This window comes from Chiloscyllium punctatum, chromosome 41 (genome assembly GCF_047496795.1).
Source record: "Chiloscyllium punctatum isolate Juve2018m chromosome 41, sChiPun1.3, whole genome shotgun sequence".
NCBI classification, from domain to species: Eukaryota; Metazoa; Chordata; class Chondrichthyes; order Orectolobiformes; family Hemiscylliidae; genus Chiloscyllium; species Chiloscyllium punctatum.
In genome coordinates this window covers 15,903,098-15,923,693 of record NC_092779.1, presented here as the reverse complement: position 1 = coordinate 15,923,693, position 20,596 = coordinate 15,903,098, and the positions used below count along the sequence as shown (strand labels likewise).

General features: G+C 40.5%; 1 protein-coding gene across 8 annotated transcripts in view; it reads left to right on the top strand.

Annotated features, from left to right (window-relative positions):
• Nucleotides 1-20,596, top strand: part of fars2 (phenylalanyl-tRNA synthetase 2, mitochondrial) — a 457,813-nt gene that overhangs the window by 264,370 nt on the left and 172,847 nt on the right. For all 8 annotated transcript variants that reach the window (XM_072560441.1, XM_072560442.1, XM_072560438.1 and 5 more), the window contains one exon: nucleotides 3,872-4,032. In XM_072560441.1, coding sequence (XP_072416542.1) covers nucleotides 3,872-4,032 — 161 coding nt within the window. The remainder of the gene's footprint in view (nucleotides 1-3,871; nucleotides 4,033-20,596) is intronic.

Sequence of the window (20,596 nt, the reverse complement as noted above, 5' to 3'; positions counted from 1 at the left end):
GAAAAAATGCATGGGTTAGACATTTGAATAAAAATGTCTGAGATATCAGATCAGTTGGATTTTGCATCTTGCTGTTACATCTGATTTCTACTACCTTGTGTTTTCAGCACCACAGGTTGAATAATAGATTGCACAACAATACACTGCAACATCACATCAGCTTTCTGAGTGCTTCCTCATGCTTCCTGGTACAGTTTCTTTATTTCCCTAGTTGTTGTGTATGGTGACATTGTAAATGCATTCCTAGTGTTTTGTCAATTTTCTACACATATCCACCAGTGTAATTTGACTGTTAGTAGTTGTGTTGAGAAAAATATACAGCAAAACATTTTTTAAAATCAGAAAAAAAACGAGCAAGCAGGAAATGCAAAAGAAGGCCAATTATTCTGGAGCAATGTAGCTATGAGAAAAACTTAATGTGCATTATATAATAGTAACAGTTTGGTTAACAATAATATCAGATAAAAAGACCACTTGATGGTTGCTAATTCCCATTACAGAAGGAACAGTCTTCTTTGTTGTTGCTTTAAAATATACATGCTGGGCACATAGGACATGGCTGAATTTAATTATGCTGCATCAGTCCCCAAGGATAGAGGGTAAGAAGTAATGTTCAGCATAGTGAAGATGTTATTTACTGTCTGTAATTCAGTATTGCGCACCTTGCAGTCGTCTGTGGTTTTACCACATTATTGTTAACCTCGAGAAGCTAGATATAGATTTGGAAACTATCCATCATGAAAATTAGGAAATGGTAGTTGTTTTAGATCAAGATGTTTGTCGGGTTAATATCAGTCATCTTTGCTGCTTCCAGATACTATGTGGACAGTTTATCTTTATTGTTGAACATGCAATTCAGCGATCCATGACCTCAGACAAAAGACTTGTTGCATGAAGTGTTTGCTGTAATCTTGACAGAAGTGTCATGTGTGCTTCTAGAACTTTACACCAAGCAAACTGACCAATAGTTTAGTGAGATTGTAGGATCATAAAATCCCTAGAATGTAGAAGCAGATCATTTGGCCCGTCGAGACAACGACTGTCCAAAGAGCATCCCACCCACACCCAACTCCCTATCCTATCCCTGTAACCCTGCATTTCCCTTGCATAATCCACCTAGCCTGTACATCCCTGGATATTATGGTCAATTTAGCATGCTGGTCCATCGAACTTGCATATCTTTGGATGATGAAAAGGAGGAAAAGGAGCATCGGGAGGAAACCCACAAAGACATGGGCAGAATGTGCAAACTCCAGATAGACAGTCACCCGAGAGTAGAATCAAACCCATGTCACTGATGCTGTGAGACAGCAGTGCTAACCACTGAGCTACCATCCGCCCCCATGTTATGCCAACTACAAATAAACAAACTGGTTTATTTTGCAATTGGTAGGTGAATGAAGAGAACAATACTTATAGTAAGGCCCTACTCTATTTAGTTTATTCATTCTTAAGGAAAACAGGAATAGAATTTCTCATGCTGCTCTTGCTTGTGCCGTCTGTATTACATATTTAGTTCAGTTGTGACTGTCTGATTTGCTTTATCTTTTAGGAGATCATGCATGATCTTCAGCTCTCTTCTTCAATAAACCTTTTCAATAACTGACATAAACCTAGGTATTCACTGCTCTTGTTTTTCCTGACTGGACGGGAATCTAACAGATTGACTTCTGATCCTGGCTTAGATTTCCATGTCAGGATTGTTGACCTGTGAGAGTACTATTTAAATTGGTCAACTATTTTCGAATTGAGTTCCTTAGACATTACCTCCCGTGGTTCTCAAGTGAAAACTATCTGAGCATAATGTTTTGGCTACTTTGGTTTTGGAATACAATTGCTCAGCGTAAAATCACACAATTAACTTACAAACATACTCACTGCACTTTTGGGCTGCCTTGGCACTTGTAATGCAGATAATATCATGGGCACATTTCTAATCCTAATTCTCAAATTTATAAAGCAATTTATCTAAGTTAGATCTCAGTCACTATGAGTATCTGAGGTATCTAAAACTTTTATTTTGACCACAAAAACTTTATAGTTTATTGGGATATTCCAGTCTCATAAAAGTATGGCAACAGCTCAGTATATGCTAATCAGCCAATCTCAGCTGGAGTGAAAGTGTTGTAATTAGTCTTAATATGTACAGGCCTGCAAAGAAAGTAAAAAAACTAGCAGTTTTTTTCCCCTGAGCTTATGGAATTGCAAATATCAATACCAATGTGGACAAGGTCTCCTTTGCTGTGATGACGTCATGATGAAAATCCTGCTAACTTTAATAGATTCTCAAGTGTTATGAAGGGTAAAAGGGTTGAACCCCTCTGATAATTAAATCAGCCCCGGTCTGTTATGGTGGGAATAGAAGTTTCCTTTGAATAATTAAACGCGAAACACCCAGAGAAGCTCACCTTGCCCTTCATAATCTCTTAGAAGGAATCCCTGATACTTTAATAAGTAACAAATTATTTGTAGAACTCAAACAGGAAACAAATCAGCTAAACTATTAACAAACCCAACAATTCACCTCTACTAACTAGTTCCTAATATAACAAGATTCTAATCATATGCTGTTCCAATAAACCCAAGCAATAAGAAAACAAAAAATTAAAACTTAGTCCCTCAAAGTTCACATAGAATGTGTCTTTTGGAATGCTCTGCTTCCTCCACTGTCTTTCCTGCCTTTCCTGTGCTGATCCTGCTGTCAGGGATTTTTCATTGTAATTTCTTCTGTGAGGACTCTTAGCTAGAAGAGTCGTGGTACCTTTTATGGTGCTTTTTTAGAGACTTTACTGATTTTATGTGAGAGCTAGGTATTTATTCCTCAGATAGCAGGTTTGTTATCTCTTCAGATGACTGTTGGCTCTTACCTCTCTGCCTAATTGCTCCCTTCTTTATACCTGTGATGCTGATAGGTCGGAGTGAATAGGTGGGAATGAAGATGGACAGGTAGGACGGTTCAAGAGGGTGGTTCCTCCAATTCCCCCCCTCCAATTCCTGATGAGGTTGATGCTCAAAACGTCAACTCTCTTGCTCCCTGGATGCTCTCTGACCAGCTGTGCTCTTCCTGCACCGCACTTTGACTCTGATCTCCAGCATCTGCAGTCCACCCTTTCTACTGGCTTGTTCTAATGCTGTACAGTTCTGTGTAATAGTAATTAAGAGTAGAGACTATATTGAATAATCTCAGTCTTCAACCCAAGAATGGTGAAGACAGTTGAGTGCATCAATCTCTAACCCAGCTGGGATAAACTGACTCAGCACAGATTGGAGGTGTGTAAAGAGGCTTATTGGTGTGTATGGATCAGTTACATATTAACTAGCCTGACCTAATTAGTGTAACAATTTATTTTTGATGTGTTAATGAGGTATGTCTTTTCTCTCTCCTCATTATATAGTCATGTTAATTGCTAATATTATTGCAGAACCTTACATTCAGGGACCATATGCAAAACTAATTGAAATAAAATATAGCTCTACTAACTGAAAATTTTCCTCAATTGGTTTTCTGAACAAAACGTTTAACGCACGTTGACTAAACCTAACTCTAAATCGATTATGAAAAAGTAAGTTTTTGTTAAGTGAAGGTACTGTAAACCCTGATGGGTAGAACTGCACACAATAAGAATCCAAGTAACTGGCGCTAGATTAAATGAAAGAGCTACATTATCATCTGTGATAGATGATTAAAATCTCCTGTATGTATTGAAGACTGGTACAGATACTTGCTTCTGCCCTTTACCCACTCATGCTTTAAATCCATCAGCTGATAGGTTATTAGGAAGATTGTGTCTCTTGCTTTTTAAGTAGCCTAAAGATGACTGGGTGTTTTGTTGTTAATGTTTACAAGGCCTTTGATTTTTTCTGATTACAGCTGGTGCTCAAGGCAAGATTGGATATGCTTTTGGTCTGGGGTTAGAACGGATAGCAATGATTTTGTACGGAATTCCAGATATCCGCTTGTTTTGGAGTGAAGATGAACGATTCTCCAAGCAGTTCCAGGTTATTGATATTGACCAGAAAGTCACATTTCAGGTTAATAATCTATTTCAATTTATATTTTTTTTCAAACTGTATAAATATGTCATATAGTGAGAATTAACTATTCTTCATAGAGGTATTGTGCCATAAATTCCTCATGTTTATGTTTCCTTTCTTCATTTCTTTATTTTTAGATTCTTCACTTTTACAATTTTAAACATTTTGTTCAGTGGATGTTGATGAAACTGGCAACTTTCTGGAGATATTGTTGGTGAAAGTACTGCATCCTTGGAGCGATGATGTGTCCGTAGTTGTGTTAGGTGTGGAGTTATAATACATTGATTCAATGACAATGAAACTCACACTGTCAAAGACAGTAAGCAGACTTCTGCTTAAGATGCTCTTCAGACAATTAAATCGAGGAAGAATGAGAGCAAAAAACAGTTTAATTTTGTGGAAGAATAATTCTAACTTTGTAACATCAGTGATAGCAATTTGCCAGCCCCTTGTACACTTCTCTCAGTCTTTACCTCCAATTTTCATTTGGAGTTATCAGAAATAAAGATCAAGTGATGTAAAATGGAATGCTGATTTACTATATAAAAAAAACAAAAGAGCTGTGGATGCTGGAAATCTGAAACAAAATTGGAAATCGCTGGAAAATCTCAGCAGGTCTCGCAGCATCTGTGGAGAGAAATCAGAGTTAATGCTTCAGGTCCAGTGACCCTTCCTCAGAACGCATGTTTTTCTATTGTGTCAATCTCAGCCAAAGCAGGGAGGCAGAAAGTTAGCATGACCTTAGACTGCAACCATTGTTGAAGGTTAATAACAGGCATTAATTCTGTCTCTGAATTTCTGCTCCTCTGTATTTAACTTCTTTTTCACTTAGAGCTGCCTTACATGGTTGAGAGTTCAGTATATTGGTAAACCTGTATGTTGCAAAATAAATTGAACGTCTGACATGCCAGCCCATTTTAACCTTGGCTTCACCTTGCTTATCAGACTCCTAAGGCTCTTGTTTGTTTCTTGCATCTTAATAACCTTGAGGAAGCATAGCGCTTTACACTTCCCCAAGTCAAGCGGCAGCAATTAGTCTTTGTAACTTGTAGTAAATACTTCCAGTGGTCAGTATCATGCCAATGTAAAACAGGTAGACATGGTAACATAGAATAGCTTCCGCCATTGTGGTGTTTAATATCATCTAGGGTAAAATGGGCTAATGTTTGCTTGAGCTAAGCTAGTTTTATCTAGTAAAAGCTAGTTCAACTTACCTATCAACTTTAAAATGTCCCACATAATTAGAGTTCTGTGTACATATAACCTAAGTAGATAGTTAAAGTTTGCTTTGTGCACCAGTTTTTGAGGTCATAACCAGAAGGATTGATGAGGATCGAACAGTGGATGTTGTCCACATGGACTTTAGTAAAGCCTTTGACATAGTTCCGTATGGTAGACTAATTAGTAAAGTTAGATCAAGTGGGATTCAGGGACAGTCTGCAGATTGGATAAAAAAAATTGGCTGATGGTAGGGCACAGAGGATGGTGGTTGTTCTTCAGACTTAAGGCCTGTGACCAGCAGTGTTCCACAGGGATTGGTACTGTGTCTACCTTTGTTTGTCAATTTATGAATGGATTTGGATGAGAATTTAGGAAGTATGGTCAGTAAGTTTGTGGATGACATCAAAATTTGTGGTATAGTCGACAGTGAAGAAGGTTACCTAAGATTATAAAGGGATCTTGATCAATTGAGCCAATGGCTGAGGAGTGGCAGACGGAGTTTAATTTGGATGAATGTGAAGTATTGCATTTTATAGAACAAACAAAAAGCAGGACTTATACAATAAGGCCATGGGTAGTGTTGTGGAACAGAAAGACCTAGAGGTTCAAGTACATGGTTGTTTAACAGTTGCATCATAGGTAGGCAGGGTGGTTAATATTAGATTAGGTTAGATTCCCTACAGTGCAGAACAGGCCCTTCAGCCCAACAAGTCCACACCGACCCTCCGAAGAGTAACCCACCCAGACCCATGCACCTATCACTATGGGAAATTTAGTATGGCTAATTCACCTAACCTGCACATCTTTGGAGCACGAGGGGAAACCAGAGCACCCAGAGGAAACCCACGCAGACATAGGTAGAATATGCAATCTGTACGCAGAGAGTTGCCTGAAACTGGAATCGAACCGGGGTCCCAGGTTACGAAGGTGTTTAGCATGCTTGCTCGGACCACTGAGCATAGGAGTTGGGATGTCATGTTGAGGTTGTACAGGACGTTAGTGAGGCCACTTTTAGAGTACTATGTACAGTTCTGGTCACCCTGCTATAAGAAGGATATTATGAAGTGGGAGAGGGTTCAGAAGTGATTTACCAGTATGTCACTGGGTCTGGAGGGTTTGAGTTATAAGGCAAAGCGGTTAGGCTAGAGCAAAGGATATTGAGGGGTGACCTAATAGAGGTTTATAAAATCATGAGGGGCACAGCTAAGGTAAAAAGCAAAGGTCTTTTCCTGAGGGTGGGTGAGTTCAAAACTAGGAGATATACTTTTAAGGTGAGAGGAAAAAGATTTAAAAGGCACCTGAGGGGCAATTTTTTCACTCAGATGGTGTTTGTATCTGGAATGAACTACCAGGGAAATTGTAGATGCAAGTACACTTACAACATTTTAAAAATATTTGGAAAGGTAGATGAATAGGAAAGGTTGAGAGGGATTTGGGCCAAATCCAGGCAAAGTGGGACTAGTTCAGTTTGAAAAACTGATTGGCATAGACTGGTTGAACCGAAGGGTCTGTTTCCATGCTGTATGACCCTACGACTCTATGACCCATGTATGCCCACAGTGGGAAAGTAAAAGCATTGGAAAAATTATGCCTCATAAGTTTATGGTAGTCAACCTTTGTAGAATACAAGAATAACAGGGTAGCTGCAACAGTTGCTGAAAATTAACAAGAAGGTTTGTCGTCTGTTATCTGTGCGTTGCACACTTCAACTAGTTTATGTCATAAAAACATTTTACCTAAGTACTCTTGTCGGTGATGTGGACAAAGTGACACAATATTCAGTTTGCAGCTTGACTTGATTTTATTAATAAAGTATTCCTTATTAAAATGACTATGTGAGCATTTCCCAAATTCCCACAATATTTACCCTCTATCTATCACTATCTATCTGAGGATATTGCCGGCAATGGTCCACATGTTTGAGCTCAACCTTGGGAATCTCCTTCCTTTCTGACATAGGGCCATCTCTCTCCCACACAGGTGGGTCTTGCAGGCCATGGCAGATCTTTTCCTGTGTCTTCTTGATTTGCTGAAAAGTCTTCTGCTGGGAGTCTTGCAAGTCTTCACTGAGGGGGTGGCTTCCAGGTATGTGTTTATATACCCCTTCACCCCTTCAACCATGACCTTGGCCAGTAGGGTCTTGAACAGGGTTCAAAGCTTCCAATTGGGTCATGCCAACACCCTCCACTGTTCCCATGCTGGGGAGGTGTAAAATGCAAATCCTCAGGCACTGGCTGGAAATCAAGGCACCAGATAGTCTGATCAGCACTTCTCCAATGCACAACATTCAGGCTAGTCGTAACTGGTTTCCCCTGAACCTTTGTGACCTCTTTAAGTTTGGTGTCCATTTTCTCCATAGCTGATAACTGCTGATTGCTGTTTAATTTAGTTTGGCCAATTTCATTCAGGCCTGATTTCTTCAGCTGTAGGTTAATTTAGAATATTCAGTTTTGGGTCTGTGGTCGCTTGACCACACATGTCTTCAATAGAGACAACTTGCACAACTTTGTGTACCCAGTGAAGAAATTAACCTGCTGAATTATTACTTATAGGAAATTTGGTGTGCATGGCTCATGTTTTTCCAAGCAAGTAAATAATTTGTTGGTAAATCTGGGCCCGATTTCTGTTGTTCCAAGAGCAAATCAAATATTAGTCTTTAGTTTGTTTCAGAGCTGAAAATGTGTTGCTGGAAAAGCGCAGCAGGTCAGGCAGCATCCAAGGAGCAGGAGAATCGACATTTCGGGCATAGGCCCTTCTTCAGGAATGACGAAAGTGTGTCCAGCAGGCTAAGATAAAAGGTAGGGAGGAGAGACTTGGGGGAGGGGTGTTGGAAATGCGATAGGTGGAAGGAGGTCAAGGTGAGGGTGATAGGCCGGAGTGGGGTGGGGGCGGAGAGGTCAGGAAGAAGATTGCAGGTTAGGAAGGCGGTGCTGAGTTTGAGGGATTTGACTGAGACAAGGTGGGAGGAGGGGAAATGAGGAAACTGGAGAAATCTGAGTTCATCCCTTGTGGTTGGAGGGTTCCTAGGCGGAAGATGAGGCGCTCTTCCTCCAACCATCGTGTTGCTATGGTCTGGCGATGGAGGGGTCCAAGGACCTGCATGTCCTTGGTGGAGTGGGAGGGGGAGTTGAAGTGTTGAGCTACGGGGTGGTTGAGTTGGTTGATCCAGATGTCCCAGAGTCCTCACTTTCTCCTCGAAGATTTTAACCTACTGCGAATCCTCTTACAAGGATGCCTTCCTTGAAGAAGATCTCTTCCTCCTTCTACAAGGATTTCAGTGAGTCCCTCTCTCACTGCACACCACAGGTCATCTGCACAGAAGCTCTTCAGCCATGTTAAACACCTCTGGGACACCCGGACCAACAAACCCAACCCCCCGTAGCTCAACACTTCAACTCCCCCTCCCACTCCACCAAGGACATGCAGGTCCTTGGACTCCTCCATCGCCAGACCATAGCAACACGACGGTTGGAGGAAGAGCGCCTCATCTTCCGCCTAGGAACCCTCCAACCACAAGGGATGAACTCAGATCTCTCCAGTTTCCTCATTTCCCCTCCTCCCACCTTGTCTCAGTCAAATCCCTCGAACTCAGCACCGCCTTCCTAACCTGCAATCTTCTTCCTGACCTCTCCGCCCCCACCCCACTCCGGCTTATCACCCTCACCTTGACTTCCTTCCACCTATCGTATTTCCAACACCCCTCCCCCAAGTCCCTCCTCCCTACCTTTTATCTTAGCCTGCTGGACACACTTTCCTCATTCCTGAAGAAGGGCTTATCTCCTGTTCCTTGGATGCTGCCTGACCTGCTGCGCTTTTCCAGCAACACATTTTCAGCTCTGATCTCCAGCATCTGCAGTCCTCATTTTCTCCTTTAGTTTGTTTCAGTCAGTTATAATGCATCTTTTAGTGATGGTTCCAGATTCTTCGGATTCTTTAAATAATGTAGCAACAGTTATAAGCTTGAATCTATAGATAAAAGTATAAATTTAGAAAAAATCAATGGAAAAATGTAGGAACAGCAATGAGGTTTCCTGTGCATGGTTGATTGCTCTAACCCTTGATCTGAGCAACAAATTAGTTTGTCAATTACAAATTTAGTGAAAACGATTGTTGATAAAAATCCATACTATTGCTCAAAGCCAATTTGAGAATGATTAACTTTGAAGTTTAAGCTGCATATGTAGTCCATTTATTGCTTTAAATTGAGCTTCATCCTTTCAGTACTTAAATATATTAGTTGGAATAGAGGGTTGAACTCCTGACTGAATAATGTCAAAAAAGTTCATATGTAGGGATGGTTTTTTGAAGCAGCAAGCTAGAATCTGTGTGACATGGACCATGTACTTCAGGAAGTTAAAGTGGAAAGTGGAAAGAATTTAAATTATTGAAAATGTTCTAACTTAAGATTGTGCTAATGCATTCAAGGTTTGAAGTTCCAGTCATGGAAATTGCTGGAGAAACTCAGCAAGTCTGGCAGCAGAAAGTAGAGTGAACGTTTTGGGTCCAGTGACCCGTCTTCAAAACTGTTACCTGCCTATCTGCCTTAACCTATTAGAAGCAAGATTTTGACAAAACCAAACCCAAGCATCTGCGGAGAGAGAAACAAAGTTAATCATTCAAGTCTCGGAACTGAAAATTTTTTTATATACTTTTGGCAGAGGAGGAACAAGATGGCGAAGAGGTGAAAGACAAAGAGTGTATCAATAGTGATAAAAGAGAAAAATATGTAAAATGGGTGTAAATTAAGATGAGACGGAGAGAATTGTCCTCCCTACTCAAGGCAAAGTAAACTTTTGGGGCAGCATGGTTGCTCAGTGGTTTGCACAGCTGCTTCACAATTCCAGGGACCCAGGTTCAATGCCACCCTCAAGTGACTGTGTGAAGTTTGCACATTCTCCCCACGTCTGCGTGGATTTCCCCTGGGTACTCCGGTTTCCTCCCATAGAGTCATCGAGTCATAGAGATGTACAGCATGGAAACACACCCTTCGGTCCAACCCGTCCATGCCAACCAGATATCCCAACCCAATCTAGTCCCACCTACCAGCACCCGGCCCATATCTCTCCAAACCCTTCCTATTCATATACCCATCCAAATGCCTTTTAAATGTTGCAATTAATGCAGGGTTATAGGAATGGGATGATCTGGGTGGGATACTCTTCAGAAGGTCGGTGTGGACTCAATGGGTCAAATAGGCTGCTTCCATACCATAGGGATTCTATCATTCTAAACAAGACAAGGCTGATCAGTGGCAAGTGGAATTCAGTCTGGATAAATGTGAGGTTATGCACTTGGGCAGGATAAACAAGGCAAAGGAATGCATGATGAAGAGTAGGACCCTGGGAAACACCAAGGATCAGAAGGGTCATGGCGTGCATGCACACCATTCCCTTAAGTATGAGGACGGGTGGATAAAGAGGTGAAGAAGGCACATGGCATACTTGCATTTAGTAACTGAGGTGCAGAATTTAAGAGCAGAGGGACAATGCTAGAACTGCATAAAGTGTTGGTTAAGCCACAGCTAGGGTATTGTGGTTCTGGAATCTACATGAAATGAAAGATATGATAGTACTGGAGAGGGTGCAGAGGAAATTTACCAGAATGTTTCCTGGCATAGAGAGTTTCAATTATGAAGAGAAATGGACAGACTGGAATTGTTTTCCTTAGAGCAGAGGAGATTGATAAGGGGACATGATTGAGGAGCGTGGATAGGATAGACAAGAAGAAACTTTTCCATTTTGATAGAGAGATCAATGACCAGGGATACCAGTTTTAAGGTGAGGGATAGAAGGTTTAGAGAAGATGTGAAGAAAAACATTTTCACCCAAAATATGGTGGGAATCTGGATCTCATTACCTATAAGGTTGATAGAGGCAGAAACCCAAGTGAAACGTGTTTAGATATGCATTTGCAATGTCAAGACATGCAAGGCTATGGGCCACGTCTGAAAAATTGGATTAGAATAGTTAAGGGCTTGTTTTCGCCTGGGGCGGGCATAATGGGCCAAAGGACCTTTTTTCTTATACTCCATGACCCTAAGGCTGTAGGGGTTTAAAGGTTAAGGAAGGGAATGAAAGGGAAAAGTGGAAAACAGGCATCATGTTGTCAGTTTCTGAAGTTATGGAATTCACTGTTGGGACATTGAGCATGTAAAGTGCCAAAGCCAAAAATGAGGTATTGTTCTGAAGGCTTGCATCGTGGTTCATTGGAGCGTTGTTGCAAATGCAGGATGGAAATGTTTGCCTAGAGGTAAGGTAATTATTGAAATAGCAAGCTGGGATCATTCTTAGAGACAGAGTGGAGGAGTTCCCCAAAACAGTCACCCAGTCTGTGTTTGTAAGGTGAATATGGTAAAGTAGATTGAAAGAAGTACAAGTGAAATGCTGTTTCACCTGCAAGCTGTATTTGAGCCATTAGACATTAAAGAGTGAAGAGATGAGTTTCCATACCTTCTGTGGAAAAGGAACTTTGTTTTCCAACACCTTTCTTTTCTGAAGAACAGTCATATCAGACTCAAAGTGTTAACTCTGTTTCTGTCTCCACAGATGCTGCCAGATCTGCCGAGTTTCTGCGGCATCCTGTGTTTGCTTCAGATTTCAAGCATCTGTAATATTTTATTTGAAGATTTTTATAAATATCAACAAACCACGGTTGAATGGCACAATGCTGCCATTTTCCTGAAACTTGATAGCATTTGTGCAGTCTAGAATGTAAATTACCAATATCCAAGATCAAATTTAGCCTTGTTGTGTCTGTGCAGCTGAACTAACTGTTCATAAAGTGATGACTACTCATAAATGTGCAGTCTAACACATAAATACAATTTTGACTTTCTGTTATCTTCTTTGTTTTTGACCTTAGTCTTAAGATGAAAGAGCATATTGCAACAATAATGGTGATGAAAGTGACTAACTGAACAAGTTTTAAGATTTGAAATGGAGTGGTTCGCATAGCATTTTGATAACCTAACACCACAAAACTAGTACAAATTTTCTGTCATTTTTGTTACTTAAGCCTTTTAAGCAAGATAAATTGCTATCTTTGAAATTTACTGTGAAGGTTAGCAAAGATACACGTTAATTGTTACTTTATTCATTACTATCTGTTTTACTAAGTTGCTCAATATAATGGCTTTTTAAATTTCTTTTTTGTCTTGGGATGTGGGCACCCCTGAGGGGGACAATGTTTGTTAATCCCTAATTCCCCCTGAACTGAGTGACTTGCAGGATATTTCAACGAGTAATTAAGTCTGTGGGTCTAGAGACACATGTCACAATTCCACCAGGGCCATAGGGGAACAGACCATTGGCCAACAGAATGTGAGATTTTGAAGCTCCAATTGGGCTTTACAATATAGCCCAGAAAGGGCTTAATTGTATCACATTGTGCCCTTCACAACTGGAGCTGACAAAGGGGAAACGTCCTGGATATAGAAGAAATGGTCCATTTACAGTAAATTTCTGAGGATGAAGATGACACTGAGGATCAGGACTTTCATGAGGAAGGCAGTTGAAGACAGTGTGACAGAAGGTGCATTGCCAAATCAAGGAGGCCAGGGTAACCTTTTTAGCCACCCATGTCTGGGAAGAATGAGCTTGGTTTGGACTTTGTTTAATTGGTTTATGATTCTGTTTGTAATCTGGCAGGCAGACCCTGTGATGTACACATAATATCTCCAAGTGATCTCATTTGGAGATATTTTTACACATAAACTGCTCAGCATGATCTTTAAGGAAAAAGAAGCAGTGAGACTGAGATAACATCACATGATGCTAATGTTAGGCAGGTCTCAAGATATTAACAATGAAGCTTCTCAAAATAGCCACCAGGCTGAGAGGAATCATGAGGAATCTCCACCTGACCCTTGTATCATCAATAATCTTCCAGTGTTTTAGCGTGTATGCTGATTGCTAAGTGGCTTTGAAATGTTTGAGCATTCTCTATGACAATGTTGAGCCTGTGAGATGTAGTACTTTATGTAGCTTTTCTTGATTGACCACTGTGCATTGAAAGCAAGTAAACGTTTTACATCACACAGCCTTGAATTCCATTGAAAATCTAATATATAGAATGAACCTTTTCCCTGCAGAGATGTGTGAAATGATGTGTGCAGGCCAGGCCTAGCACAATCTCTGCAAACTATGTTTAGCCTCAGTGTTGTCCACATTGGCTGCAGTCATCAGTATCACGGTTCAAGGATCTCTGACAACTGAGGTCATCTGCAGTCAATCTGTCGGCTGCTTGTGAGATGTTAGTTCATTATAAACTTCTTTCATTCTTAAGATGTCTGAAGAAGCTGCTCATCTCTTATATCTATGTGATTTAACCAGGTCTGACAGCAAAAATTATACAATAGCAGACATTCCAAAAGTGCAGTTGAAAATACATTTAAAAAATGAAAGGTTAATTACCAATTATGGGTATGTTTTCTTCTTCTTGTCCCTCCCACTGCATCAAAGTTTAGGCCCAACTTTTGTAGTTGATGTGGAGGGAACCCTGGTCTGCGGATCACCTTGCTGACTTGGAAGACTTGGACTTGAAGGACCAAGGTCAGCTGAGAGTCCCCTACTCAGATACAGGATTGTCCTCCTTGACATGTACAGTTGCAGGCTTTAAGATGACAGGGAGGGGAAGTGGAGGGGCTGGGCACCTCGTCCCCACTCACGTGTAATTAATGCTGAGCACCCATAACTAAAGTGATGGAGTGCCGTTCCATGTGCATATCTGGCAAACGCTGAAAATTCTGCTGGACCAGTCACTCCAACCATGCCCAAGCCATCATAGTACTGAGAACATTCGTGGATTTTTCCACCTTCCCATCTAGTTTACCAATTACATCTGGCAAACCTGCTTGATATGCCTGTGCTCTTTCTGAAGATTAACCAAGTGGTACATCTCCTGCATGGGCCTGAGCAGATGCTTGGTCTCTGGCAATCCTCTGAGTGTCAGAAATCTGGAGCATCTCTTCCTCAACTGGCCATGGGAATGTGTCAGTGAAGTGATTTCCAGCTTCAACCTATGAGTCTAATTTAGAAAGTGTACTAATTTAGAAATTCTCATGCTGGTGGAGGATACGGGTGAATGCATCCTATGAATCTTCATTGGCATCATCCTCAGAGTTAGAGATGGAGCTGAGGATCTCTGGTTCTTCTTAATAACGGTTCATGGGTGCTGCTAGTATCTACATAAGAAAAGAGAAAATTACTTGGAGAAGATGGATAAAAGCTTCTGCGGAAATAGAATAAGTTAGCATGACGGTAATGGGAAAGCAACATTCACACATTGAAGCTCACTGTGCCCATTGTTTTTTTGCTGTTCCCATATGACTGGCCCTGCTGCTTTCCAGCCAACTCCACAATCTTCTCTTTGGAGGGAATCTTCATCAGTCTTGGACCAATTATTGGTCAGTCTTTACTGCAAAGAAACAAAAGAAGGGATTGAGTATGTCGGAAATAAGCAGGAGAGGTAATTAGATGTCCCCCATTGAGTGAATAGGAAGCACTGAGGGAATCAATCAAAATTCTGGAAGAGGAGGTAGGTGAGAATCCTTGAAAGCTCATGTTGCATGCAATACTGAGAGCTGTAATTCATAAACTTTGATGAGATGCAGTGGCAACATTAGAGAGAATGTTGGTCCTTTCAGCACGAAGTAGCAGAGAGAAGATCATGGCACTTAATCCGATGCTATGGCTCCCTTTGGCACTCTGAAAGGAAGAGGGCAGATCTCCTCTCTACCTCTCTGTCCACCATCATCTCCAGCTTTCTGCTCACAAAGTATGGAAACCTGCTTGTCTTTTTCTGGCCCAATTCTTGGGTGATTCTGGTCAGGCACCAAAGTTTGAGCAACTTTTCCTAGCTTGCAATGTCTGGTGTGGTGTGCAGCAGCATCTTAAATATAGCGCTAGAGGTGTGTCTCAATGGTGGCAAGTACATTTGCCTCATTCGCCATGAGATCCCCTTGACAAATAAACCGAACATCTGGGTCACATAATTAATGAGGTGCTAAGTAGAAGCTCTGGTGGCAAAATCTGCTCTAGGCCATGGAAGATTGGATGTCATGAAGCTCACTTGTCACCACGCTTTCACTGCAAATGGGAAATTTCAGTCCTGAGAGAAACATATAGACTTCTCTTTTTACAGAGTTCATTCCTGATGTAAGTATTATTGATCACATATTTAATTTTCTTCTGGATAGATCCTCATAAGAAGCAGTAACAATATATGCAGATAAAAGGAGACCATAACATTGTAAAAAACATTTTACCACTGTTGCCCAACACAATAAAATGTATGCTTTAATAAAATCAAAGGTTTGGGCCTGCATCAGATCTACCAAGTCAGGAGAAGACAAGAAAAATGCTGCCTCGACTTGCTCATTGTCGATATAGGGGTGGGCAGCAGGAGGAGGGGAGTGCTGTATCCAAGATTAAAATATAAAGAATAAAATACAAAAGATCCTTCCATCCCTCACTCCCTGCCCATTGCCTGCCACTTATGCCAATCCATGCCATTTCATGCCCTCTGCTCATCCCCTTGTTCCCTGTCGACGCTTGAATAGTCCCTTGAATGGAAGTGTAAACTCTCCTTACCATGCTATGAATTACTCCCCACCCCCTATCGCCATTTTGCTCCCTCTGCAAATCAGCACTTAATTTTTCAAACTTATGCCCCCAATGCACCATCCTTTGCCCTTACACTTACTGTGCCAGCTGTCCTGGTGTCCGTTACGAACAGATCTCAGGATGAATGCAGAGATGAGATAAAATAAATTTCTATCAAATAAAATTTTAAGTGTCTATTTCAGACACATTTGCTACATTTATATTCCTTGAACAGGATAAGGCCTCCTAACAATAAACATTTTATTCAAGTACAACCAGCATTGGAATTCATTGTTCCAAATCAAGGAACCCAAAACCTCTTGTAGCTGTCAAAACAAAGTTTGGAACATGAAGGTGTACCACTGTGTTAATGGCTGGTTGTGAAATCAGTCATGCAGCAGTAATCTAAATCCAGCAGTGGAAGCTGTCAGGTTTATTTCAATAACAGCATGAAATAGCAAGAACTCATTATGAAGTACTTTGGACATTTTTTGTCAAAGTTTTAAAGAGTTGCTGCTCTAAACATTTTGACAGTTTTGACAAGTCTTCTTGAAAGATCCCTTTGGTAGTGTCTGTTACAGCTTTGACAGTTGATTATGACAGATCTTTGACAGTTCCAATGTGCTTGACAGTAATTAGTTTATTCACATTTTACGTATATTTAAGTCTATTTTTAGCAATCCTAAATGGCACTTGATGTTCCCCCAGGGGCATTAGATATCTTGTTATCAGATCCAAAAGATTGTCTGATCTTTCCAAAGGGATACTCTGGCTCACCAAGGAATCCACATTCCAATTTTTGCACTCAAGGCTAAGGAAGCTCAACCCATCCTGAGGAAAATAGGAAATGTTGCGTTCAAAGTGAGATTTAGGATTGCCGACTTGACTTGCTGAAAATTTGGACCCTGATTCTTTGAAATCCAAATTCAGGTTGTGAAATTGCAGAGAAGGATTTGTAGAATTACTTCATTTACACAAATTATGTTTAAACCAGTCTATTGCAGTGGCAAACAAAGGAGAGGTCCTTTGTCAGCGTCTTGGCAGCACCCTGGTTAAGCCAGAGGGCAGAAGAAGCTGAAACAGGTTTTCCAGCAGTCAACAGCATGCTTATTTTAAGACTGCCATCCTTCCCACATCTGCCACACTTTAGAAACCTGATGATTAAATGGAGACTGCAAGGCTGTTTTCATGCCCAGTTAGGTTTGCCAGTGGGCTCTCAGTTTGGGAGGTAGCCTTTGTTATCTGAAAGTCACACCACTGCCTTTGCCTCTGATCCTCTCTGACCCACCCTCCGGGTGCAGCACTCACTCAGTACTGTAGTGGAGTGCCAACCTTGATGTTTGTGCTCAAACCTTGGAGTGAGACTTGAACTCTCAACCTCTGATTTCACCGAGTGTGAGTTACAAACTAAGCTTCACCTGCAATCGGTCTAAACTGATGTTGGAGCCAAAGTCCCTTCCCAGTTAGCCATTTCATTAGACTTTACCTGTCCACCATTATGTAAGCGCTTCTCTAGGCAGTAATCAAGAACCATGACACAGTTAAACTGCTAATAATCAGTTTCTGATGTGCATGAATGAGGGTTGGAGAGGTGACGTTGATAGCTTACTGTGTTTGAATTTGGACTACAAACTTTGGATGACACATTACATGTTTCTCACAAAGAAAGGAAAAACAGATGTAGGTTTTTGGCAGTTTATCAGGGTCAGTTCTGAATAGGTGTCTGCGAATTTTCAGAAATACAGTAAACATAGAATTTCAAGGCAGAACTGTTTTAATTGATAATTTCACATTCACAGACTATTTCAGTTTCAATTTTATGCAGTGATTGAAGTAAATCTCATAGATACACTTAAAGAAAAGCTGGGTAGATAAATGGCAGGAGATTTACATGGATCAGTTGGGTTGAACTGTCTGTTTCTGTGCGGGGTACATTCTGTCTAGTCATATTTTCCATTCCTCCACCTACATTCCTAAGGCGGCATAGATCTGTGGGAAAGAAAAACATGTGAAACTAAGCTTTAAGTATATCTTGCGAAATGATTATACCTTTCATTTTAAGGTGACATTTGGACATATGTGTATCCAATTTTTTTTTAAACTACGGTATGCCACACTGGAGTTTTCAACAAAAGTTCCAGAATCATTTTTACTTGCGAGCAGCTTGGCTTTGCAAAATCAAATAAAGCTTTCTGTTCATTATTTTCAGCCTGTCCAAGTTATTAAGATTTTTTTTGTCTTTCAACTTTGTCCTAAAGTTGAGGGACACCCATTTTGAAGAATTTGCCTGTAATGCAGGTGACAAGTACAATGTAGTGAACTTCTCAAATGAGCAGCCCTTACTTTATCTGTGTGTATTTGCATTGTGTCACTCGTCGTCTTTGCAATTCTTTTGAACAAGGTAGACAGTTTATGTCAAATTATGGGCAGTTTTGTGCTGTAAATCTGTTTCTACTCAGAATTGGGTTGAAAATACTCAAACTCAACTCATTTTGGACTCCCAAAACCATCGACAATTTTCAAACACTATTCTGCGATGAAATCAGTCATTAACCCTGTTCACACTTGGGTGCTGCTAACAGGTTGGAGTCAGGCAGATCACAGCAATTCAGTTCTTTGCTACAATCTGATAGTCCTTACAACAAAAGGAAGTCGGTGCAAAGACCTGACTCAGTATCTGGTTCAGCTTCTGGATTAGTGGTGCTGGAAGAGCACAGCAGTTCAGGCAGCATCCAAGTAGCCACGAAATCTACTTGGATGCTGCCTGAACTGCTGTGCTCTTCCAGCACCACTAATCCAGAATCTGGTTTCCAGCATCTGCAATCATTGTTTTTATCTGGTTCAGCTTGTGAAGTTAAAAGGACAAAAGTATTATCACAGTTGATGAAATTATCTGAGGGAGTGTTCCACTGGCAGACATAATATCATTGCATAAAATTCAAACTGAGATATCTGTGAATGTGAAATTATCAATTTAAACAATTCTGCCTTTAAATTCTATGTTTACCATATTTCTGTATTTATTGTCAACCTTCCCTGGACAATTTTCAATTTGTTATTGAATGTTGAAGTGGACCTTGATCGGATGGGTAGATGGGTCAAAGAGTGATAGATGAAGTTTAATTTATATTATTGTGAGGTAAAACATTTTGGTAAGGCAAACTAGGGCAGGACTTATCCAGTTAATGGTACGGCCCTGGGGAGTGTTGCCAACTAAGAGACCTAGGGCTGCAGGTACATAGTCCCTTGAAAGTGGAGTCACAAGGTGGACAAGACTTATCTTCATTGGTTAGTGCATTGACTTTCAAAGTTAGGATGTCATGTTGTGGCTGTAAAGGACATTGGTGAGGCCACTTTTGGAATACTGCGTACAATTCAAGTCGCCCTTCTCTTGCAAGAATGTGGTTAAACCTGAGAGGGTGCAGAAAAGATTTACAAGGATGTCACTGAGACTGGAGAGTTTCAGATATATGGAGAGACTAAATAGACTGGGGCTGTTTTCCCTGGAGTGTCAGAGACTGAGGGGTGACCTTACAGAGATTTATAAAATCATGAGGGGCATGGATATGGTGAATAGCCAAAGTCTTTATCCAAGAATGGGTAAGTCCAAAACTAAAAGACTTAGGTTTAAGGTGTGGGGGAAAGATTTAAAAAGGACCTGAGGAGTAATTTTTTTCACGTCGAGGGTGATGCATGTCATGGAATGAGCTGCCAGAGGAAGTTGTGGAGGCAGGTACAATTACAACCTTTAAAAGATATCTGGGGTGGGTATTTGAATCAGAAGTATTTAGAAGGATGTTGGCTAAATGCTCACAAATGGGACTAGGTCAGATTGGGATGTTTGGTGGACATGGACAAGTTGGATTGAAGGGTTTGTTTCTGTGTTGTGTAACTCTATAACTGTATGGAGCAGAAGCAGCCTCAAAATGCTTTGCTGAAACCTGGAATTTTGACTTAAGCACCTATCACTGTGGCCGGTGCTATTTAAGTTTGATCATACACAGCCTGACTACATCTCTCTAATTTCTGTACCAACTGGTTCCATTCCCATCCTTCACAAACAGCCCTAAATCCAGAAAAGGTTTGCTAAATATGATAACATATTCAAATGTATCCTTGTTCTTCCCCTATCATTCCTATTATTTTTTTTTAGTTGGATTTTATTTCTTTTTTGTTACTTTAGTTCAAATTTTGTTTTTGTCAAATGTTATCACTTCTGAGAATAAAACATTTTATTCAATGCGTTATTAATATTTTGAGTATTTTGTTTGTTTTGGACCTATTCTGTTTGTGGATTTTCAGCAGGTAGATGGTGTTAAGTTTGAACTAAACTTTTGTTATTCTCATTCGTATAATGAATTCAGGGACTGCAACTAATTTCTTTCTCCATTTAGGACAGTGAAGTTTCTTGTAATACTATAAAAATAGGTCATTTTAATAGTTTGTCTCAGAGTCAAATAACATCTTTCACTATGACACACTGACTCTGTAACATGTTTTTCAACTGGCAATTTGAAGTTGGAATTTCTGTTGGTGGTTGCACTAAGGGTATAAAGGGTGGAAAGAGGCAGTTGAAATAGCGTGATGACAAATTTAAAGCATTGGTCATATTCCATTTGAAATGCTTTGTGCAGTTGTCACCTTTTCACTATAAGGACATTAATGTGCTTGAGGCTCTTCTCATTCTGAACAATGGGATGTTAAATTATAAGGGAAATTTAGGCACATTCTTTTCTGAG